Source organism: Penicillium verhagenii (genome assembly GCF_028828195.1).
Source record: "Penicillium verhagenii strain IBT 33310 chromosome Unknown utg000005l_segment0_segment0, whole genome shotgun sequence".
Lineage (NCBI taxonomy): Eukaryota > Fungi > Ascomycota > Eurotiomycetes > Eurotiales > Aspergillaceae > Penicillium > Penicillium verhagenii.
The window spans coordinates 3805387-3829021 of NW_026643169.1; the positions used below are offsets into that span (position 1 = coordinate 3805387).

A 23635-nucleotide genomic window follows, 5' to 3' on the forward strand; every position below is an offset into this window, starting at 1 on the left:
AGCACACATGCAACTGGGCATATTGTTGGCCCTTTGACTTCCAAGATGTCGAACATTGAATCGAAGGCCTTTTCAAGTCGCCTGGGAGTTATACGTGAAGATCAATCCTACTACTATTAGTAACGAAACCGACCACATGTGATGACGAGCTGGAGCCTGGAATGTTGAAGGCGAGACGGGAAGCCTCCGAAGGCGATGACAGTCTTTACCTTTCAATGTTGGCTGGGAGGGTACCTTGATTTTGTTGAATTCAAAGGTTAAGCCTCCGACAGCCCTGGGCATGCAGGGGTGTCTTAAAATAAAGCAAATACGGAGTACAAGCACTGGTACGATTTACATCCTTTACATGTGGAATAAGCAGAAAAGTGAGTTCTTGGTGTAGTGTCTTGCATTTGTTATCAGCTAAATTCTAACTACTGCACGCTAGAGGAGCCTTGTGGGCTAGCCTCGGTCGGAGACCGGCACAAGTGGTGAATGAAAGATATTCCTGTTCACTGAATTCAACGTTAGTAAGGGGTACCCAAAAACGCAATTCGCAAGAAAATTTGTGTAAACAAAATGTGTCAGATAATATGCCCTGTCACAGGCGGTGGTCATCAATTAGAAAATTCCTTATGTTGACCGTCGTGATAATATAGTAAATCATCATGTAAAGTGGGGGGTGAAAATTCAAGCAAAGAAACATAATCCACAGTCAACTTACATTAGCAACTTTGAAGAAGTGATGATATCGAAGGCGATCAGTTTCATGCCAATCCTATTCAAGAACGATCAGCATCGAGCATTGAATGGACATTGTGACAATCAGAAAATGATTGGTGATTGGTCAGGCATGACGGTCTCGTCAAAGCCAGTGGCTCGGACATATGCTTGTCTTTTGTTTTCGTCGATTCATCAAGAGAAAGTGATATTGTTGGGAAGGAAACGAGTGTGACATACACCTACGGTATGATAAAGCCGAAGCTCAGAAGGCAATTCGACACAACAAAGGATTACTGTTTGACAGGACAAATTAGTCACTGTTTTCAAAATTTTTGTTATGCAGAATTTTCAAGAAAAAAACTTTCAGAAAGGCATGAATGGTATTAAAAAAGATGTTGTCTGCATGGCAAACGCCGATAAGACTCGTCATCTAAAGGGTTCATCATAAAAGATGTGGGACAGAGAGAAATGAAACCAAGACAGAAAAAAGCAAGTAATCGCTTACCTTTTGGGTTTCTACGGGGTTGACATTGAGGTCGTTTCAAAGAAGAGACTGATCGAGTTGATTAGCAACCCGTCACAATGTCATGTATGAGTCGATAAAGATTCATGAGACATGTCTCAGTGGGCGAGGTTTTCTAGGCCTGCCGCAAAATGGGCGTATCCGTCATGACCGAACTTTTGTCCGTCGGAGCCCAGTGCCATTTCATCTTCGGACGTGTAGGATATTGGGTAGATCGCGGGTTGGCAAGCTTACCATCTGTCTTAAATTTCCAGTTAGCATGATTCAAAAAAACAAGTTTGAAATGTAAATGCAGGAGATTTTGTAAAAGATCAGTCAAGCCTAGGTTGTCGTCAGGGACCCGGAGGCCTTGGACGGTAATTTCCAGTCTTAATGCGTTCATCATAAAAGGGGAATTGTGTGTTTGTGTGTGAATAGCAAAACAAGGTCGCTTACCATTTACAAAAAAGAAGCAGTCGAATTCTGCGGTGAAGGGTGATTTGGTTAGTCCTAAGAGGGCAAAGTTAGCTCTCTGTAAATTTCGACAACCAGTAGTGATAACAATCAAGACGAGCGTGAAAAGCTCAGACTGACGTGCAATAACAGAAGTTTCATTCCCCGAAGGGGTCAAAGACTCTAGTTTGAAAATGGTTATAGTTATCATCATAAAGATGATGCTCGTGGTGGGAAACAATTTCTGACCGCGACAACGACTTACCATAAATTGAGTTTCTGCCAGGCAAGCTCGCATTAGTGAGTCGTATGTTGGATGATCTTCATTGAAGAATCCTAATCAAGTGGTATTCCAAGCAAAAGGCATTTTATTGCAGTGGAAGGAGCACTGATGGAAGAAAGGAAGAGAGTGAAAACACAAATCGAAGTTTTTTTAAGCTAACCGGGATGCTCGCCCTAAGCCTCTTTGGGACGGTTAGACCGCCCCGAATCCACCTCTCACCACCGTTCCGCACTGGGATTAGCGTGGTGTAGACCCATTGATGCCTCAGGCAGACAGTCTTTTTTGCAAGCACGAAATTTCATCAACCACCCACACATATGAGCTTTGGGTGATTAGGCCTTAAAACCAAGATTACTGGCCTCTATACCTTAGCAGTGGTATCTTTACATTGAAGCCTCCTAAATATGTGACAATAACGAGCGTCAAGTCGACTTTGGAGACTCCTCAGGAGCTACAGTGTACATCAGTAGTAGCTTCACGAATTAACTCCTGAGGTCTTGACCCCTCAATCACGAGCAAGCAGAGGTACAAAGTCACTGTATGTCCCTGCCCCTGGTCACTGTCTTGATTTGAAATGAGAATACGTGACGTACCTGGACATCCCTGAGACCCTATCATCGGGTAATGCGGGAAATGCGGCAAGGAGCAGGTTCGCAATGAACCCATAACTTAGTAATGATTCTGCATTTCAAGATAACCCATCTTATATACACACTAAATTCCCTCTAGACATATGGAACTTTCATTACAGTTAATTTTCATCCTCCGATACCTATCGTTGGTTTAGGATGTATTCGATTTACCTATACATGCCATCCCGCACTGAGCGAGGAGGCTTAACCGCCACAGAACTATTGTACGCACATGCTCAGATGCCATGTTATCACGGACGAAGGAATTTGTCAACAGGTACGTAAAATATGCCCCAACATTTTCCTTGCCACTCAAAGAAAATAGCTAAAGATACGACAGACCTTTTCATAGACCCCGGTGACCTTCCAGAATCCTGTATCGTCTGCGGGGATGGCCTTGACGATGATGCTAGTTATCGTCAACTTCCATGTTCTCATATCTTCCACCAGCCCTGTATTGAGACTTGGCTTCGAACCCAGGATGCCAGTTGTCCTATTTGTCGCTGCAAATTTTACGATCTAAGATTGCCAAGATTAGTTCGCTTTGTGAGCCCGTCGATAACCATTCCAAGGCCGTCGTCGCCGGACAAGGTGCATCTAAGACACATCGTATCTTGGGTCGGAAGGAAACTGTCCATAGGTAAAAGAAATTGATACAGCACTCCCCATGTGGAGGACAATTATCAAATGGGAGCAAACATGAAATGGAACCTTTGAAAGTGCTATTCCCCGCAGTGCCACCGATGGAGTATGTTCTTGTAACCCATCAGAGACCTTGAGAAGTCAACCTTGAAGGGGTTCCAAAGTCCATAGTAATCAATTGGTTGATAGCCATGTATTTTTGACGTGCCGCTTGAGATTAAAACTTCTGGTACAATAGTTTTGCGACCCTTGGGACCCACTCCAATATCCATGTCGATTGCTGCACCATCGTCTATTTATGACTCGTCAGAAAGGTCAGAGAGAAGGCAAGAATTTCTCGAAACTCGCCGCTCCAGAAATGACTGTGAATCCCCCTCACAACGCCAGGAAACAGAACCCGAATCGGCGTTCACGCAGGATGTCGAGCTTTCAGATGCCAAAAAGCCGGTTCAAAATCCTGCTCTGCAAGATTTCTCGCGGATGGCATATATTATTGGCTATTTTAAGTTAAGATCAGAAGCTCTTCCATATCGACGACTCACACGGTCTACAAGCGGCAATCAAACATAAAAGGACCATCCCTTTATACATCGGCTTAACAACTGGATTTTGCGGCAGTCTCACGTCTTTCTCCGCTTTCATTCGTGAAGTATTCCTGGCTCTTTCTAACGACATCTCTGTGCCTCTTGGATCTTATTCTGATGTTTCATTATTTGCCCTAGCTCCAGCCGAGGCTAAAGCTCCCAGCGGAGGCTTCAGCTTCATGGCCCTGGTCGCTGTGCTGTTCACTGAGATTGGGCTGTCACTTTTTGGTCTCTTTCTAGGTGCACATTTTGCTATCGGTACATCTGCTTGCATGTCAACTCTCCCTGACCGCTGGCTCCACAAGTTCATGGAGCCCGCTTTTTTTATCCTGGGCATTCTATCATGGATTGCTGTGGTTTGTCTTGCAGCACTATTGCCAAGAGATACACAGAGTACTACGCTATGAAGTACGAATATGTGGAAAAGCCCAGTCATTTTTGCTCTTATATTTGCTCCACTTGGCACCTTGGAGAGATTTTTCGTGTCTTTGAAACTTAACGGCCGCATCGCATCATTTCCATTGGGGACATTCGTTTTAAATATTGGTGGCACGATGATATTGGGAATGGCATACTCTCTGCAACATGCTCCGTTGAGCAGAACAAGCATTGTTGGTTGTCAGGTCCTGCAAGGAATCATGAATGGGTTCTGTGGTTGTCTGACGACTGTGATTACTTGGGTCTTGGAATTGTCTGACCTTCGCAAACGGCATGCATATTTCTATGCAGGATTGAGTGTCATAGTGGCATTGAGTATGCTTCTTGTAAAGATTGGGAGCTTGAAGTGGACTCAAGGTCTCGATACCCCGTTATGCTTCAGATATGATTAAATATTAGTAGATAATACATGCCAAGGTTTCGAGTGGAAATATCTCATGAGCAACCTCTGCGAAAAGAAAGCCTTGGGAATACTATATGTGCTAGTAGAGAGCAAGAATCCAAATAGAGCCAGTTGACATGCGATGACCCGGCAAACCATCAAATGAACAGCTAGTCGATCCCGAAATAATGAAAAAGGACAATCGGCGATGCAAGGCGGGGAGTGGGAACCTAATAATCATGGTGGGACTATTGGCACGGAGTAGATACCATAAACATTGATTCCACCCAGCGCCAAGTCATCTCCAAGCCGCGCCATTCCCGAGGATGAAAATGTGTTGCGAGAAAACGACCAGTTGTACTGGCAAAGTCCTCGTCTTCCTTGTCAGATATCTAGCGTTTGCAGACAGATAATCTTCCCTCTTTCCAGGGGTTGATCACCGTAAGTAGTAAACAAGACATGATATCATTGTGGGTATAATATAATCATCAAATTGAGTGAGATATTTTAAGGAGAAGAAATAAAAGGAGGTTTGCGGCATGAGTACTCCGTGCATGCCAGTGGCGGGCTGAAATAATGGAGCCCATGAGGTCACCCGTTTGCTGTCATCCCACCTACCCCAATAGTGTACATCGGTCATGACATCTGGAGTTGTGATTTACTAACAACCTTGAAAGTTCCAGGGTCCTCCTTCGTACATTGCACACAAAAGCCAGATAACGGAATGTAAGTTAACAATCAAGAATCCGAGTAGTACGGAATGGAAGAGGGGACTCAATCATTTAAAATTGAAAATCAAAATTTTCGTGCAAGTGCTCCCTCTCGGCTGCGATAGCTCTAGTGGATCTTAAAAGACGGCAAATCGCCGATCTCTGAGTCAAGAGTCGATAATCAAGACCACCTGCTTCTTACAGCTAGACCCACATATGGGGCTCAGAACAGACCATGCGCTGAGATTTCTTAGCGCTTGCCTGTTTCAGATTGACGGTTTCTTTCTCCACTCTAATAGTAGGTCTAATGCATGGGAAGAAGATTTTTGCGGTCGTCTAGGGATAGTACTCTGCACGGAGTTTGAGGTGCGACTTTCAAGCTGAAAGTTCAAGTTTCATAAAATTGAGATCAAAGATAGAAAGGAAGGGGAATCAAAAAGAAGGGGAATCAAAAAAAAAATACAGTATTATGTATCACAGAGCATTTGTTCATATCCAAGAATAATACATGTCCATTACGTTGATTTAGGTAGAGCGCTCATCACCGAGGCTAACCACAATATCACCACCGTCCAGAGTAGTAGACGAGCCTGAGGCGATAGAAGCCCGGTGGCTGCGAATGAACTTCGGCCATGTGTTGGTGAGAACAAGGTATTTAATGCTTGACTCGGCTTCATCGAAGATCGAGGCATCAAATTCGGCAGGGATCTCTCCCCAGTATTGCACGAGGTCTTTGATCTCGTGAGACGAGGAGTTGAGCCCCTTCTCCGAGTCTCCGCTGAGGGGTGTGACAGGCGAATCCAGGTTGAATGTCTCTCTGAAAGGGGTGGCGGGCTCCGGGTGCTCACGCTCGCCATACAGGAGCGCAGTAGGCTTCTCGAAGATCTGCTCTGGTTTCCTCAGGACTTGGTGGCTAAGGTTCACGGGGAATTCGGCGTGACTGGGGCTGATGAACTCGGCGTAGAGATGCAAGGCGCGGTTGAAAGGGTCACGCATCAGTTCCTGGATCTTATCGTCGCGGGGAGCGGTCTTGTCCTGGAGAGCCACGGGCAGCGAGCTCTTCCATTCGGCAACGGCGGTAAGGAAGGCGATGTTCTCTCCGGAGAATTCGCGGAGAGCAGAGAACTCCTGTAGAGGGCCCGGGTTGCGGTCAAGGACATACTCGAGGGCACCCATTGTTAGGATACTTTCGTTGGAGGCGTTGGATTGGATAGAGCCCTTGGTGGACCTGAAGCCTGACAGGATGGATGCGACGATGGTGGGACCGGAGCCCATGGACTTGGTTTCGCCGCCGGTCTTGTTCCGTGCCTCCCATTGTGCGATAGCTTCAAGAGTCTCTTGGCGAAGGGACTGACGGTGCATAACCTCCCAGCAGGGGAGGAAGATGGTGAAGATTTCGATGACAATGATGGAAAGGCAAATCCACTGCGGGGGAATCCAAACTGTAGCCATGGGGGCGAAGGCATCGACGTAAATACCGCAAAGCCATAATGGGGTACCGGGAAGACCAGCGATGGCACAAGCGATTGTTTGAGTTCGCCAGCCCTGAGTATCGTTGATATCACGAGCCTTCCAGAGAACGTAGGGAGCGACGATCCAAGACCAGAAAAACTGCGACGCAACACCAGGCCACCTGTTTCTCTCTGTTAGCTTTATTTCACTTATGAAACTTCAATTGGCCTTGTTGCTCTTACCATTCCCATCCTTTGCCCTGTGCTGACTTCTGCTCCATAGCGGTGCCGTGGACCTCGGTGCCCGGAATACCCCAGGTGCTATGGAATCTGCGAGAGATGACCCACATCAAGATAGTAAGGAGAATCTATGAGTGCACCAATTAGTTAAAATATTTCCATAAACCTATCGGATGATGCCATTGGAATTCTTCCACGAACCTGAACAAACATCGAAATACCGACAACGATGAAACTTCTGGTAGAATAATCAAGACGTTGGAAACGGGCAAGCAAGCTTTCCTTGTGCTTTGGAGAAGCCTTAACGGAAAGACGGTTGCAAGGATAGGCGTATTTCTTCTGAAGCTTTGCGATATGAATGAAACGACCGTTGGAGGCGTAGAAAAGAGAGACTCCGATAGGTAACCAGGTACCCATCATCCAGTACATGGCGTCGCCCGGCATCAGATTGCCTATCATAACACCCGATTGAACAGCCCAGAAATAGATATGAAGAAAGAAAACGGCGGGTAATGTGAGACCTAAGCCTCGAATCCGAACTGTTGGTGATTCCCGGTGTTTAATCAAGTAGGCGACACCCAGGGAGACAAAGAGTGTCCATACACATCCCCAAACCACCCACCAGATGGCGACAGGAGTGAGAGTGGCGGCATCCTTGGATTGGGCGGTAACGCCCAATTCAGATCCCATGGCGAAAGCGACTGCGTTGTTTTGCAGTCAAAAAATGAGGAGAGCTCAAAAGGAATGTGTATTAAAAGTTGGAAAGAGCGCTGTGGCGGCCGAGGGCGAGGCTGCAAGCGGAGATTTTGTACTTCCTAACCCATGGCTTCGGTCTGGAACTGGCACGTGTAAGACCTGGTCTGTGATGCTCCCCTGTAGATCGAAGTGGAGGGGGATTCATGATGCGAGGGCGTTTGAATGGTCGGATAGCCCGGGCCCCATCGTGGGACTGGCCGCTCCGCTCATGGAATCGAAGCCTCGATGGTGCCTGATCGGGACGCCGTTGATGCTGATAGGTGAGAAGGATTCTGGCCCCGGGATTCAGCTATCTCTTGGCGGGTATCGATCAGCGGTACTATTGATTCACTACTATGGAAACAAGATTGGTTTTTTTCACAATGCCCCACTTGCACCAACTTTTGTTATGATTATGTATCATTCTCCACTCCAGGCATTATCAATTGGACAATAAGAAGACCAAGAAAAAAGAAGTTGTTGTGATGATGTGATATTAGATTGATTATGGAGATGCTGTGTAAAGGTTCAATGTAGGCGATTGGCTGTCATAGTTAATATATGTGAAAGGCTTAGATTGTACCCAATCAACGCGGTTCATGTGTATCGCGAGGAATCTTTTGGCGAGAAGGTGAAACGCGTGTAAATTGTACTCGCACACGACGTGTGTGAAGGACGAATCCGGTCTAGAAAGCCGGTGTTCATAGTGGAGATTGTCCGACAGTGGAGACTCGCACCCGAGCTGCACGGGTGGTCCGTTGATGCCCGGATTTCAGGTTCAACGATTATGAGGTGGATTGACATCCACACGGTTTAATCCTTGTCGAAATATTCAATAGTTTCGTTTTCCCCCCACAAGTCTAAATTTGAACTTTGGATTCGTTCGAAATTTTCTTAAGACTTGCAGGGGTTCTTTTGGAAGGAAAGTGTCCAAAAACTTGTTATGAGGATTTTCGCGGGATATCACCCCCTGATTTACTTTCCAGATTTAGGCCTCGTAAGGATTTACGATATACGTGATCAGGGGTAAAAAGATTTCTTTGCCCGAGCTCGAGCGAGATCGTTACTAGTTGAAACAGTACTAAGCAGGTCTCGGGTCTAGAGAATCCCAGCACTCTGGCTAGCATCTCCCGGCACTCTGGCTGTCTCTCGATGGACCCCATCAGGCCGATTTCAAATCGTGCCAAAATTGTCAAAAGTACCTGCCATGTCATGATGTACCCCATACTCTAGACAAGAGTCCGCTTCTGCTCTCGGGTCCAGAAATGATACAGCACTGCCAGCATGATCAACATGCATACGTCAAGTGCGATCGTCCAGTTATACCCAATGAGGTATCTTGGAGCATCCACAGTCTTCCAGACACTAAAACGTATAGGATCCGCGGTCAGTAAAGTTTTTTTCTTTTTCTTTTTCTTTGTTTTTCCATGAGAGTTCATATTCGCCTTACAAGAGAGGAATCCATGCCCCGAAGGTATTGCCAATCGTATTCATGGCACTGATCACCAACGCACGTTCTTCGGCGTTATGAGCACAGATTTCATTGGCCCAGGCATAGATAATCGCCGCAATCCCGTCAGCCGTGCCGGAGAGGAAAAAAGCAAAGAACTTTAATCCGTCAGGCACCTTCCAAATCGCGAGAACCACACAAGCAAATATGTTCAATACCGCGGTTATCGCGATCAAGCTTGCCTTTGCGTCGTAGATGTCTGATAATACGGCACAGATCACAGAAGCAATAATTGTGACGGCAGGTGAGACTGTAGTAATGGTGTCGATTTTCCCCACAGAATAACCTTCTGCCTTAAGCCACAGCGATAGGCCACTATTTGAGGATACTCCATCGGCTTGACTGAAAAAGAAGGCAAACGCGACTAGCACCCATAGTCGCCAGCCTTTGAGAATCTTAACGATTCCAGGCCAGGTAAAAGGTTGACGGGCTTCTCGGTTTTCAGATGCCATGCGCTCTTGTGCGAGGCGGATCTCTTCCGAGGTTAAAAATCGGGAATTGCACTTGTCAGGGGTACTAGGCAAAAGGCAAAGACCGAGGAAAGCAATTGGCACCGTGCATGCGAAACCTAGTAAGTTAGTTATGCTTACATTTTTTTTTTCTCCCTCTCTCTCTCTTTCTCTTTCTTTGCTCTTGTTGAATTTGGTAGCAACTTACAGATGATATACAGCCATCTCCAGCCCTCTAATCCAAACCGGCCATTTAGTGAATCATAAGCTCCAGCTTGGATATACCCAGAGCTCATGCTGCCGACTTGGCTGGCAATGAAGAAGATAGCGCCCCTGCGAGACAACTCTGATCGTTTGTACCAGCATCCCAGATACCACTGTACAGCAGGGAAGAAGAAACCCCCGAGGGCTCCCACAAAGAAGCGCAGCGCATAGAGTTGAGTGACAGTGCTAACTTTATACTGCGCAAGTGTGAAGGCACCCCACAATAAATCAGCCGCAGGTAAGAAGTAGTTCACCGGACAGCGCGTCATCTGTTTGATTCAAAAGGTTAGATCTTCTAGATTCTGTCAAGACAGTGTTTTCAATGACGCACCAGCAGAGTCAACGGAATCTGCATAACAATAAACCCGACACTACAGAGCATGTCAGCCAAAATGAACCTCTCACGATCGGAGACGCAAAAGCTCATACTAATAGACTGTATTTAGGTAATTCAATTGATTCCCATACATCTCAAGATCCTCCTTCATACCGCTCACATATGCGGTACTCGTGGCCGACGAATCCAGGACCTTCGCCCAGTACGCCAGGAACACAAACACGATGATCAATCCATCTAGTTTGAGGATCAGGCGTCGTTCCGCCGGCGTGTCCGTGGGCGCGAACCACTCATACCATTTCTGACGCACTGGCTCTGCACCCGGAACCTGCGCCAAAGACTCTTTTGAGCGCTCAATGTCCGGGGTCTCTGTCGCATCTAGAATCTGGGGGGACTTTTCTGTGGGGAACGACATGACGGGATAATGGGTTGGTTGAATGTACTTTTGTACACACCCCTGTCAATTCAACACGATAAGGAAAAACAAGAGAGAAAAATTTTCACATCGTGGATATTGGAGGTTATTCAATTATTTTTTTTGCTTCTGAGTGCAATTTGAAGCACGCCATCTTTTGGAGATATAGCGCCTAGGTTAAGTTGGCGCGGACTTTGCCGACAACCCTATCATCAACCTGTCAAATGTTGCCAAGGACCCCGCCGACTTCGCGGTCCATTGACCCGCGTTCATTTGCCGATGCCGGGTTTGTTGACATTGGGTGACTCACCTCTAGACCAATGAACAACGACTTCCAAAGTATAATTACCTGTCTTGTTGACATTCTTCAGGCAATTGAGAAGAATAGCGGTAATGACTACTAGTTCCAACCTTGAATGTGCACGTGGAACTCGTTTCTTGTTCTTGAACACTAACAGTCAGGCCTCAATTTGGTTGCTCCTCATTTTTTGAAGGGAATTTTTGAAAGGAGAGTAATCAAGTACGATGATCGAAAATGAAAAGAGCCAAAGTACCAAAATTAGAAAATAAGGCAACAACATTGAAAATCCACCAGTTCACCCACCATTCACCCTTTTGAAAACCTTAGAAATCCTAAATTATACTCCCCAAGACCTGACCTGACCTTAAGCTTTGTCGCCAAATGTCTCGTAACTAACAGAAATCTCATCTGTTCTTTCAATTCGAGCAGGACTCCGAAGAATTATCTCATCGCTATCATTAGTTCTGGTAGGTTGAATGACAGTCTGTTGAGAAAACGCTCTCGGCTCAACAACCGAAGTCTCAAAGCCAGACTTGGAAAGCTGACCGTAATGCCTGCTACTGCTGTATTTTCGACTATTGCCGTACATTGGCAACTTGTAGGAATTGTCGCTGGAAGAGCCATCCTTGCCATCTTTTCCGTATCTCAAACGAATATAGAGAGGGCGGAGGACGGGGATTGTAGAGCACATGATTGTCACGCAGCTTTCAGTCGCGGACCAGATGAGCATAGGAACGGTGTCATCTATTTTCAATTGTAAGCTTTCAAAGCTTAGGGGGTGACTGTGATGGGCTGAGAGAGGACGTACAAATATACTCGGATGCATCTAGGCCTGATAATGCGACTGTTCGGACAATACCGCATATTCCAGCACTGCAAGCAGAAAGTATGTTAGATATCTGTATTGCAGGGGGTTTTAAATGCGCTTCCAGTTCAGACTTACAAGATTCCAAGACTGAGGCCGACGGCGACAGTGATCTTTTCCTTCTTTTTCATGTTCAGGTCCCAGACCACGAACCATGGGAGAATGGCAAAGGAGAAGTCGGCGGCGACAAACCAGGCTAGAAAAACATTGCATGGTCAGAGACGATGGGAATATCGGGATTAGACAAGCGACACTTACATCCAACAGTATAGCCAACATTGGAAAAGTTGAGCCAGCATGTTCCTGGGATAGAAGGGTTCCAAGACTTCTCAACGGGTACACACTGGACAATAACAGTGATGCTAGCAAACAATGTGAGAACCGCCGTAATAAAAAGACAGGCCCAGATGACCCAAATATGGATCTTGTTTCGCACAATCCTGAGCAGAAATGCTCCCACGGCTGCTTTGCCAACACCAATTACCATGAGACCGGCCACCTGGCTGAAAAGCTCATATTTGACCGCTGTGAAATAGATAGTTGGATCGCCGACAGTAGCGTATAGCTGCCCGAGGCCATAGTGTGTCGCGATTGTGACGAAGATGGTATAAAGGAGGTGAAGAACCTGCTGAATGTCAGTACACAATAAGGTTGCAGGTCTCTTGGCTTGTTTCGATCTTTACCAGAGCAAAGCAGACCAGATGATCATCGAATCCAACAGAGTTCAAGATCTGCTTTCGTGTATATAGTCGTAGTGCCACAAGAAGAGAAAAGATGACCGCCTCTAACCATAGGACTGCATTGGTCATTGGCCCCAGGCCTCCGTATACACTCATAGTGAAAATGGAAAAGAAGATGATTCAATGTTCAAAAGATGTAGAGTAATGTAGTCCACGGGTCATTTGAGGATACTGAACCACGCAGAGGACCTATATTGGATACAGCTTGAGATTTAAAATAGCATGGAATGAACACTTGAGACAAACAACATGATCCAAAAATATGATCTATACATTTGAGCGACATGAAATTGCCTCCTGATAATTCCAATTCAAAAGTACATGCCTGGATACATCCTTGTTTGAGAAAAGCGAACATTTAGTGTCGCGGACGACGGGCCGGGAGCAACAATGCACTAAGCGTGCGTCCGAAGTCCTCCCACGAGTCAACTCAAGCCAAGTCCACGCCACAGCCCCACAATTGCAACGCTCCCACGACATGACAGGTGAATTTAACTTTGTTACACGTCGATTTGAACTTGACAGGATAACGGCCTCCAACAAGTTCATCCCCCCCCCTGACAACCCCCTCTTTGATCCATCAGTCTAGACATTGGAGGTGGAGTCTTTACAGGAAAGAGCGTTAAACTTGAATAGGTGAATTGATTGAAAATCAATTCGCTTGGATCCTGTTCCCGTTCCTAAAGGTGAGGAACCATCATCCTAGGAGATTACCATCATTTCCTGAATGGGACAAGGTCGAAAGAAGGTGAAACGGCGGCGAAAACTTTCTAGCACTTTTTTGTGATAGCTCAATGATAAACCAGGGGCGCTGGAATTCATAATGATGCTCGGGATGCTAGTGGCAAGTAATAATGTCGATTGAGGCATGGGGGATGTGTGAGTTTCCATATCGGGCATGCTACTAGTCTTTAGCGTTTCCCGGCTCCGGGAGAGAAGGTCCACGGAGGTAAACTAAGGGATTCTCACGTCAGTGCTTCTTGATAAACCGTGGTCAATGCATGAAGCGTTGACCATATATACCATCTCCCCGCTTCTGTTAGCCTGTGCAATAACAAAGATCAATTGTACTCCTATTTAATTCTCCCTTCGTGTTGAAAAATTTGCCAAATCCCATCATGGTAGCTTTAAACGAAGTGATCATCGCTGTTCTGGATGGAATTCAACCAGACGCGTTTGGCGGTGATGAGGTAGAACGTCTGAAAGTACGTTCCGCTGCACGTCGACTGCTTGCCAGAGTGGAAACCCCCTATGAACGTGCATGGGGTTTCTGTTTCGAGCATCCTGCAGTCTTTGCTGCCCTGCAGACATGCATCGATCTGGGACTCTGGAAGTCCTGGACTTCTATTGGAGGCGGGGAGAAATCGATCGAAGAATTGGTCGGTTTGACGAAACCCACTATCGAGACAAACCTACTTCGTGAGCTCCCATGCTCCTCCACATGACTGAGATGTATTGCTGACAAAGAAAATCCACAGGTCGATTATTCCGCCTGCTGGCAGCTTTCAACGTGGTTGAAGAGACGGGAGAAGATACATTCAAGCCGACTCCATTCTCATTTGCTATTGGTGATGAAAGTACCAAGGTGCGAGCTTCACTTGAAGCAGCGTGAGTATATGACTCGGTGATGATGACCCATGCACCAAACTATACTGACGCATCCTTATTTCCTGAATCAGCACACACCAATACATCGCATCTGGTCAGAATCTACCAGGCTACCTAGCCAAGACTTCATACAAAGAGCCGACCGATATCAACGTCAATAACTACTCAGACTCTGATCCAGACGGATTCAACTTCTTCGGTCGGTTACAGGCAAGTCCCACATACTTTGAAGCATTCACAGGGCACATGGAAGCATGGACAACATGGAAGACACCTTGGACCAACGTATATGACACAACCCAGCTACTAGAGGGTGCGAACCTAGACAATGGCTCTGCTCTCGTGGTTGATGTTGGTGGAAACACAGGCATCGACATTTCACATGTACTAGCCGCACATCCAGATCTCCCAGCTGGGTCGTTGGTTCTGCAAGACCTTCCTGAGATCATTGCCAAAGCCAAGGTGGATAGAAGAATCACAGCGATGACTCATGACTTTTTCTTACCACAGCCTGTTAAAGGTGAGAATATCTTCCCTCTTGCCTGTTAAGCGGGTAGGACCATTCATTGATATCCCAAATATAGGGGCTCGAGCCTATTTCATGCACGCGGTTCTCCATGATTGGCCCGATGAGAAGGCTAAAGAGCTACTTGGTAACACCCGCGATGCGATGGTGAAGGGTTACTCAAAACTCTTCATATATGACATTGTCCTGCCGCCCACTGGGGCGAGCATTAGTCAAACGACTATGGACGTGCAGATGATGACATTGCTCGCGGCGGCCGAGCGAACGGAGAGTGAGTGGAAGCAACTTTTGACTGATTCTGGTCTCAAGATTTGCAAATTTTGGCCTGATCCTCAACAGTATGAGATTATCATTGAAGCGGAGATTGTATAGTTTCTTTTTGCTTTTTCTCCTCTTCTTTTTTCTTCTTTTTTCTTCTTTTTTCTTCTTTTTTCTTCTTTTCTTTCTTTTCTTTAGCTATCCCTGAATGATAGCTTTTGATTGACGAGCTACCAAGAATCGAGATATACCAATCTATAACGTCCAAGATTCGAGGTTGGCTGCGGATTGTCTTCTATTGAATGGCCTTGAGATAACACGAAAGAACCCGATAGGTAGAAATGATTGATCATCCGTCAATCAACATGCATTCAGGTTTTTTTTTGGTCATTCTCGAGGTATGTGTACATGTACACACTCTCACCGGGCGACGCTCTGATTAAGACCCACCTTGCTTTACTATTGTTTTTTTGATCGGCATATTTCTGGACCCTAAAATTGGACAAACTCTTCTTGTTCAGGTGACCATGGAGGAATTATAGGGACATAATTCTTCCGGGTACGGGGCATTTATCCCGATAGCCCGAGTTTCGGCATCAGGAAAGGATCGGAGGGAACTATGGGATTCTAGGCTACTATAGACCCTCGGGAGCTTCAAGCTCTTCAAGTCAACTGACTATACTCCATATTAAGCCCATAAATAGTTACTAAGATCCTCAATTACCAAACATGAATTACCAAAATAGATCTACATGGAGTAGGAAACTAGACTCCATTATGTGTATTTCAAGATGTTTTTTATATATTCCTTGATCCTTATTTGCGGGCATTCTCGGCCCACAAGGAGAAAACCGGAGCGGTCAAGGTCACGCGGGGAAGAATGACGAAAACGCTGGATCTCGGGAAGGTGAAGTCACTCCCCCGCGGCAACTTGCTTCATGACTACTTAGACCGGTTTACTTCCTGTTGAAAAAAATCGCTCCACTTACTGCTTTCATTCTGCCTTGCTTGGTTTAATTGCCACCAATTATCAGCTTGACGTCGTTTTAAATTGAACTCTCCCTCGTTCAATTAACCTCTACTTTAAAACCTATTATTACCTCTACTTCTACTTCTACTTCCCCGCCCCCGCCACTACCCCTCGACTCCCTCAACAAAACCACCTCTACTTCCTCAATTACCTTCCTCAATTACCTTCCTCAATTACCTTCCTCTCCAAAAAAAAAATTATAATCAAAATGGCGAACAACAGCAGTGCACCTCCCCCTGTTGGAAACGAGAACATTAACCTCGACATTGTCACACTCTCCCGGTTCTTGACCGAGGAACAGACCAAACACCCCGAAGCCTCGGGTGACTTCACCCTGCTGTGCCACGCACTCCAATTCTCCTTCAAGTCCATTGCCTACTACATCCGTCGTGCCTCTTTGATCAACCTCACCGGTCTTGCCGGTTCCTCCAACGTTACCGGTGATGACCAGAAGAAGCTGGACGTCATCGGCAATGACATCTTCATCTCCGCCATGCGCGGCTCCGGAAAGTGCCGCATCCTAGTCTCAGAAGAAGAAGAGAACCTCATCACTTTCGACGAGTACCCCGAGGCCCGCTACGCCGTCGTCTGCGACCCCATTGACGGCTCATCCAACCTCGACGCTGGTGTCTCGGTCGGTACCATCTTCGGTATCTTCCAGCTGCCCGATGAGCTCCTGGGCGCCAATAAGACTGTCGGCCCCGAGGCCCTCCTCCACCCTGGAACTAGCCTCGTTGCCTCCGGTTTCACCATGTACGGTGCCTCCGCACAGCTGGTTATCACCATGCGCGGTGGTGGCGTTAACGGCTTCACTCTCGAGAACTCGCTGGGCGAGTTCATCCTTACTCACCCCAACATGCGTCTCCCCGCTGCCCGCTCCATCTACTCTGTCAACGAGGGTAACTCCATGTACTGGGATGAGTGGTGCAACAAGTACTTTCACTCCCTCAAGTACCCCGAAAACGGTGGCAAGCCTTACAGCGCTCGTTACATTGGTTCCATGGTGGCGGATGCTTACCGTACTTTGCTGTACGGTGGTATCTTCGCCTACCCTGCGGACTCTAAGAGCCCCAAGGGTAAGCTGCGTATCCTGTACGAGTGTGCTCCCATGGCCATGGTTTTCGAGAATGCCGGTGGTCTGGCTGTGAACTCGCGTATGGAGCGCTTGATGGACGTTGTTCCTGAGCACATCCATGACAAGAGTGGTGTCTTCCTTGGATCCAAGGATGAGGTGCAGAAGGTCATTGATATGTACAACAAGTACAAGAACTAAGTGGATTCCCCACACCACTATTGTTTCTGGTTCTGATTCTTGGACATGATTCTTTTTCATCTTGGCTCAACCACATTTTGTGTCATGACATCTATATTTTAAACCCCCATGCCTTTTTCTTCTTCCGGTTGAGCCGGGAGTTATGTCCTGGTCTCTACTTACGAGTCGATGATACTGTTGGAGTCTCATCGCCATCAATGATTTTCAAGATGCGACATTTAGAGCAGCTTAAATATTTGAAAAGATAATACAAAAAAAATCTTCAAAATAATTGAATCCACGCGTACTGTATATCATAATGGTCTAACCTTGGAAGGTTGTTCCCTCGGGCCATACTTCATGTGAGTGCTTCAAATGTTCAACGGAGATATTACGAGGGTTCGAACGTCTCAACATCAATTGATTCCATCTGGATCGTTAGAGTGGTTTCATGGTTCAAATGTTGATTTTGAAAGTTTACCTAACATTGAGGTTACCTAAACTCGAAAGGAAGCGTCTGCACTCCCAAGGTCCACGGATTCCGAGTTCCAGGGCTGAACATTTGAACTTTGGAGAACTGCCACGCTTGACGTCCACGATTAAATTAATTTTATTTGAACAACGGGTGACTTTGGGACATCCAGATGTCTGGAAGCTAATCCTCCTGGGTATACAAATTTATTATAGAAAAATACACTATCGACTTTGAAAGCATACATACATGTTCGCACGGCACCACTGATTACCATTAAAGGGCATATACATTATCAATCAAACAATCAGGGCCCAATTATGTGTGCATCCAGCAAGTTCCACGATCACAGCAAAGCCGCAATTGCAGCAGCAGCAACAACAGGAGCAGCGGTAATCATAGCCGCAGCAGGGCCAACCGCACCTCCAGTCTCAGTAGCCGCGGGTTGGGTAATCGAGCTCAGGCCCGCAGTAACAGTCAATTGGTAGTAATACCCATCAATAGGCACGGGCGAATAAGTGCCCTTGCTCGTAGTCGAAGAGGAATACTTCGCTCCGTTCATCGACCCAGTCATACCAACGCTCATGGTGCAGCTAGCAGACACAGTCGAAGATTCCAGCGAGCACTCATACGACTGCGTAACGGTCACATCGTAGCTTTCAGATGCGCCCGACGTAGTCGCAATGTACTTGCCCGTGAGGCTGACTGTCTCGGGACCCTGGATAATAGTCCACGAAGAGGGATAGTCGCAGTCAGTCTTCGCGGCGCCCTTCTCGCAGCCGACGTGGTATGTTGCGGCTTTGGTGTTGATGCCGGCCAGACTGGCTGCGGTGCTTGTCCAGCCGCCGTACTTGAGGAGCGTCGCGTCCCAGCTTGGGGAGAAGTAGCCGATTATGGTGCTTGAGTCGGCGGCTTGGGTGCCGAGGACGGCGAGGGCTGAGGCGAGGAGGGAAGAGGTACGCATTTTGGTGGGAGGAGGTGGTTTTCGTGTAGGCTTCTCTTTTCTGCTTTCTGCTTTCTGCTTTCTTTTTCGTTCGGAAGATGATGGATGGGTGAATAGGGAGAGCGAAGAAACGGTAGCTTCGGGACCTGAAAGAGTGGACGAGGCTCCGCTTTGACCGTAGAATGCATTCGGGGCCAGAGGTCACCCTGAATGGCTTCCTTTCGTCTATAGCGGGGGGCCCTATATAGTAGCTAGACCCTTAGTTGCCTAGTCAGGTAACATCGACCGAAAAAAACATGCTTGTCTTTTGGACTCTTTTGTATGTATCCACTCAAGTTTGGACCTGAGTCATTTTAAACTGGCCGTTCATTGGATCGTGGGACGCCGTGGCTTGGGCCAGGGATTGCTAGCATTCGGCTAGATGGCTAGCGTACAGTGTCTGGCCACGAAACTTACAAATCTCCGAAGTCCCTTCACGCTATTAGCTGCAATATCAGTCCGTATTGCAATGACGATCTGCTATCTGTAATTTGGATTATATAGGGACTAAGTCGTTTTCAATCGTATTAGATACTCAAATACAGTATTTATGCAAGATCGCCTTCTTGGCGCTACATCGGACATTTGTAAGTTTCGTGGCCAGACACTGTACGGAGAGGGTGCATGGGTGAAAATTCAGGGTAAGCGAAGGGTTTTATTTGGCCCAAACAGTTATTTTTGGACATGAAATACTGCGAGATTTCAGCAATAGAGACGTTAAAAGGACTCGTCGTGAGACTTATTCATCATGACATTCACAGGCGCTTGGGCAATTTGGCGAGGATCTCGCATTGAGGATTTCCAGAAAACCCTCACTGGTACGCCCCCGTAAATTATGTCCGATTGTCCCTTTGCGTTGGTGGGGCTCGGTCCCCACAGTCCGAAGATTGGAAAACCAATAGTGGTTGATGCTGTGCGGCTCTGGCGTTCGGTTCGGGAAGTTCGTGGTCTCCAGGACCCGTTTTGATCTTGCGTATTTGGATAAATTGCATGTGGAAAGGAACATGGAAATACATCCAGTCAAATATCAAGTCCGACCAGGTGGATTTTCATCAATGGACATGATTTCATGTACGTGAGAACATTGAATTCGAACCAGAGAAGTTACCTTCACGTAAGGTGAGGCTGACGGTACCTTCATATTTCAAGACTTCCAAGATTACAATGACAGCCCTGGGAGGCAGAAGAAGTTCAATTGGGAACTGTATATTCTAATTTCTTTACAATGGATAGGACAAACCCCGAAGAGCAATAAATCCTACAGATGCTGTAGCAATACAAAAAATGTTGGAAAAGAAGGTTACTCGGAAATAAATACTCCGATATCCAGCCTAGTCGACAGGGTCATCTTCCAGTAAAGTCTTGAAGCTGAACGGCAAGAAAGGGATACCCTCGCCCATGAAATGCTTGCTCATCGCCTCGACCCAATGCAAACGAAGGGAGTGCAACACTGTATGTCTTGTTAGTATTCTGGTGTCGTTTTTGACCTGATGTTTGGGTTGACTTACTTGCGGACACACCCTCCATACCCACGAGTACACTACATGATAGGACGAACCATAGCCAGAAGCAGACCACGATCATGAAGACCCGGATGAAACCACCTTCCTGTTCGAGGGCAGAGCCGAGGGTCATGGTCCATAGGACGATAGAAAGCTGTTGGTGGGCAAGGGAGAGAGCCCAGAGACGCAGGTATGAGGCAGTATGAGAGATACAGTTGAGGCAGAACTCGATAGTGTGGATAACTTGGTGGATCATGACATCACCAAACTCAAACTCCCCGTGCTCATCACTTTCGTGGATGTCTTGGGCAATCATGGCAACGCCTTCGCCATCACTGGCTAGACTGTCTCGAGCCGCACTATAGCCGCCGTCCATATCACCGTCGTCTTCAAGGGCACTGACACGAGATTGCTCGCCAAGACCCCGATATCCCAAGGCACGAGCACGGTTATGTTCATGACGAAGCCAGAAAGGCTTGAGGAAAAGCATGATGGGCACTTGGATCACGGCGATAAGAAGCAGGAGTTGCTGAACCGTTCCCTGGCCACGGTAGAGTGGCTGTTCAACGTAGCCTGGTTTCAGGAACATGAAGATGAGCATGTTGAGCAAACTCGGGGGAGATGCGTCACTCTCTTGCCAGTTCACCGACCACTTGTAGAGGACGGTGACGACAAGGTAACCAAAGATGGATTGGAAGAAAAGCATGCCGGGAACAAAGTTACCCCAGATATCCACCTTGGATTTGAAATGGCGCGCGTTGACAAGCTGGAAGCAAAGAGCAAAAGTCATATGACTCCAGCCAAGCAAAACACTCATCTTCATCTTCATACTGTTGGAGAAAAGTAAAGAGTTTTCGGCTTCGTGCCAATTCCAGTCCAGACCGATGGGGAACCGATAATCACCCTTGAGGGTAGCCTCGACAGACTGTCCAGCCTTGATATCCTCTGGCCACTCCCATGAACTGCTGAAGAAAGTCATGGACTTGGAAAAAATGTCGTTGTAAAGCACACCAGTATACATGGCAAAAATACCCATCAGCAACATGATGTATCGTCCGTAAAACGCCATGTACGAGATTTCATCAAGCTTGGTACGAAGCAGTTTCTTCTCAAAGAAAATAAGAGCCGAGGCAGCCGAGGCCATAATGAAACCGTGGCCGAGATCACCGAACATGACAGCAAAGAGGAAAGGGAAGGTCACGACCGTGTAGATACCAGGGTTGACTTCCGAATATTTCGGAATACCATAAGCATTGACGATTGTTTGGAAGGCTTCGGTAAACTTGTTTGTCCGAACATAGGTAGGCGGGGTCTTGTTGGTGCGGATCTGGTTGACGATGGTAGGGACAGACAAACCAGCACGATCGTTGACATCTTGCAATGTCGACTTGATCTGACCGAGAGAATTGGTGGGGCACCAAGCTTCCGCAATCAGCGTCTTGCGCGCCTGATCATAGGAAAATTTATTCAGAGTGTCATAGACCGCCTTCTCCTTCTTGACGATGATCATCCAAGCCACAAGCGACCGTGCGATTTGTGAGAGCTCGGCATCCAAGGTCTTTTTTGTATTTTGAAGGACACTTCCAACATCTCCCAGTCGGGTGTTGACTTCGTGGATTTGATCCCTTCTTAGCTCGCTATTCTCATCAACGCCGTACAAGGAAGCACCCAATGACTCTGCGATTTTGCGAATCTTGGCTAGGATGCTTGAACCGTGAGCGAAAATCACGTAAACGTTTTTGTAAATCGCTTCGTTCGTAGTGGGATCAATAATGGGTTCCGGAATTTCGGACTGGTTCATGTAAAGGTTGCCACGCAAGGTACGCCAGAGAATTCTCTCGAAAGCACCGATCCGATCACGGGGAATTACACCAGCCACGAAGCCGATATTCATCTCAGAAAAGCTCTGCTGGCCTTGAGTGTCACCGTTGGCACCACGAGGAGCATGCTGCTCAACATCGCGGAGCAAAGGCGCCTCGTCGTTGTCAAAGGATTGACGGATGTCTTCGGTTTGGGTATGGGCCTAATTTTCGAGATGTGAGTCTTGTCATATCTCCAGAATCACGCACATTCATACTCACCCGATCGAAGAATCCACCGGCCTCTCTCAAAACCCAGCGCCATTCCGAAAGCTCGACTTCGCGCTTCTTCAGGGTCTCATAGCTATCATTCAGGGAGGCGATGCGTTGTTCGAGGCTTTCGCTGCGTTCAGCCAGCTCATCTATTTCCGAGGCGAGGGGAGCAGCCAGAGTATCGGAGAAGTCCGTAGAGGGCCGCATGGGAATCGACGCCTTCTCTATCTGGGTACGAAAATAACCTGTTGAGAAGACCCAACAAATTAGCCAATTGACATCATCGATAGAGCTCGTTTGATCGGCAACACATACGGAGTTGTCTCTCAACATTGTCAAGGCGGCGGATCTCTTTAGTAAACGTGCGTTGAAAGGCATTGGTATCGGGGTTCAACTGAGGACAAGCCATGGGGAGTCAGATGTTGCTCACAGCGGCCAAGAGCGACCAGGCTGTCATATCCAGGGACCAAAATCGACTTACATCTCTGAACTGCACTTGACCAAGCTCGCCCAAAGCACTCACAACCTCTCTTCCGATTTCGTTGGCAATGTAGAGCTGGGTTAAACTCATGTCCGACGAGCGGAAGAAGGTATCCTGTGGAGCCATGGTGGTGAACAGGCTATTAAGAGCCAGGTCTGTCCACCAGGGAAGATGCAGTCAAATGGTAACAATGAGAATTAGGCCTCAACCTATTGAGAAGAGCTGTGGTGATGAACAACACAGATGATAGGACAGTAATCGGGAGTTGGTAGCTCCTGGCTCTGAGCTGGCCGCAATACACGTGTGATCACGTGATGTTCTCCACCGTTGTCCACCAATTCTTGAAATCGAGATTCGAATTTAGTACGGACATTAGTAAATCACTAGTATCTCCATCAATCAACCGGTCACTATCCAGACACTTGAGGATTTTTGGGGGGAAAAATAAGGGCTTTTCATTTAGATATATTTGTTTCTCAAGGTCATGCTGAAGATGTACTCATAGCAAGTAGTTTGTACTGAGTATTGCTTTCTGTAAGGCTGACCCATGCCCATCAATGACCATTACTAGTACTCATACTATCTCTCAATATACGCGGAGTACTCAAGAGCTGGTGGGTAACAGAGTGCGATGTGAAATCAAAGTACTAGTAGTAGATGACCACATGTGCAGGTTCAAATTCAGTTTCCAAATTATGTGTCTCATATCAATCTAGCTGCAATGACAAGCCAACTTCAGCTCTGATTAATTGATTCTCTCAGACCCGTAGACAGCAGGATGGTCTAATCCCACTCAACAAACACAGTATTATCATGG

General features: G+C 46.9%; 8 protein-coding genes across 8 annotated transcripts; 3 read left to right on the forward strand and 5 right to left on the reverse strand.

The window, feature by feature from the left end:
- Positions 1-3484: 3484 nt before the first annotated feature.
- N7466_004924 (FluC/FEX family fluoride channel) lies at positions 3485-4205 on the forward strand (the record flags this gene model as incomplete). Its single annotated transcript, XM_057164321.1, has 2 exons — positions 3485-3661; positions 3732-4205. The coding sequence occupies 2 exons, from the start codon at positions 3485-3487 to the stop codon at positions 4203-4205; spliced, it is 651 nt and encodes a 216-aa protein (XP_057023002.1).
- A 1648-nt stretch (positions 4206-5853) lies between these two features.
- Positions 5854-7709, reverse strand: N7466_004925 (uncharacterized protein; the record flags this gene model as incomplete). The annotated part of the gene is made up of 3 exons (XM_057164322.1): positions 5854-6961; positions 7023-7147; positions 7221-7709. 3 exons carry the CDS (start codon positions 7707-7709, stop codon positions 5854-5856), a joined length of 1722 nt encoding a protein of 573 aa, XP_057023003.1.
- A 1274-nt stretch (positions 7710-8983) lies between these two features.
- Positions 8984-10729, reverse strand: N7466_004926 (uncharacterized protein; the record flags this gene model as incomplete). Its single annotated transcript, XM_057164323.1, has 5 exons — positions 8984-9119; positions 9205-9832; positions 9922-10246; positions 10309-10348; positions 10446-10729. 5 exons carry the CDS (start codon positions 10727-10729, stop codon positions 8984-8986), a joined length of 1413 nt encoding a protein of 470 aa, XP_057023004.1.
- Positions 10730-11394: 665 nt separating this feature from the next.
- N7466_004927 (uncharacterized protein) lies at positions 11395-12731 on the reverse strand (the record flags this gene model as incomplete). Its single annotated transcript, XM_057164324.1, has 5 exons — positions 11395-11774; positions 11839-11903; positions 11974-12091; positions 12154-12520; positions 12579-12731. 5 exons carry the CDS (start codon positions 12729-12731, stop codon positions 11395-11397), a joined length of 1083 nt encoding a protein of 360 aa, XP_057023005.1.
- A 1022-nt stretch (positions 12732-13753) lies between these two features.
- N7466_004928 (uncharacterized protein) lies at positions 13754-15141 on the forward strand (the record flags this gene model as incomplete). The annotated part of the gene is made up of 4 exons (XM_057164325.1): positions 13754-14054; positions 14114-14243; positions 14315-14763; positions 14828-15141. 4 exons carry the CDS (start codon positions 13754-13756, stop codon positions 15139-15141), a joined length of 1194 nt encoding a protein of 397 aa, XP_057023006.1.
- Positions 15142-16265: 1124 nt separating this feature from the next.
- On the forward strand, positions 16266-17330 carry fbp1 (fructose 1,6-bisphosphate 1-phosphatase; the record flags this gene model as incomplete). The annotated part of the gene is made up of 1 exon (XM_057164326.1): positions 16266-17330. The coding sequence occupies one exon, from the start codon at positions 16266-16268 to the stop codon at positions 17328-17330; it is 1065 nt and encodes a 354-aa protein (XP_057023007.1).
- Positions 17331-18127: 797 nt separating this feature from the next.
- On the reverse strand, positions 18128-18745 carry N7466_004930 (uncharacterized protein; the record flags this gene model as incomplete). The annotated part of the gene is made up of 1 exon (XM_057164327.1): positions 18128-18745. One exon carries the CDS (start codon positions 18743-18745, stop codon positions 18128-18130), a length of 618 nt encoding a protein of 205 aa, XP_057023008.1.
- Positions 18746-20094: 1349 nt separating this feature from the next.
- Positions 20095-22944, reverse strand: N7466_004931 (H(+)-transporting V0 sector ATPase subunit a; the record flags this gene model as incomplete). Its single annotated transcript, XM_057164328.1, has 5 exons — positions 20095-20213; positions 20272-22288; positions 22347-22582; positions 22653-22731; positions 22819-22944. The coding sequence occupies 5 exons, from the start codon at positions 22942-22944 to the stop codon at positions 20095-20097; spliced, it is 2577 nt and encodes an 858-aa protein (XP_057023009.1).
- Positions 22945-23635: the final 691 nt, after the last annotated feature.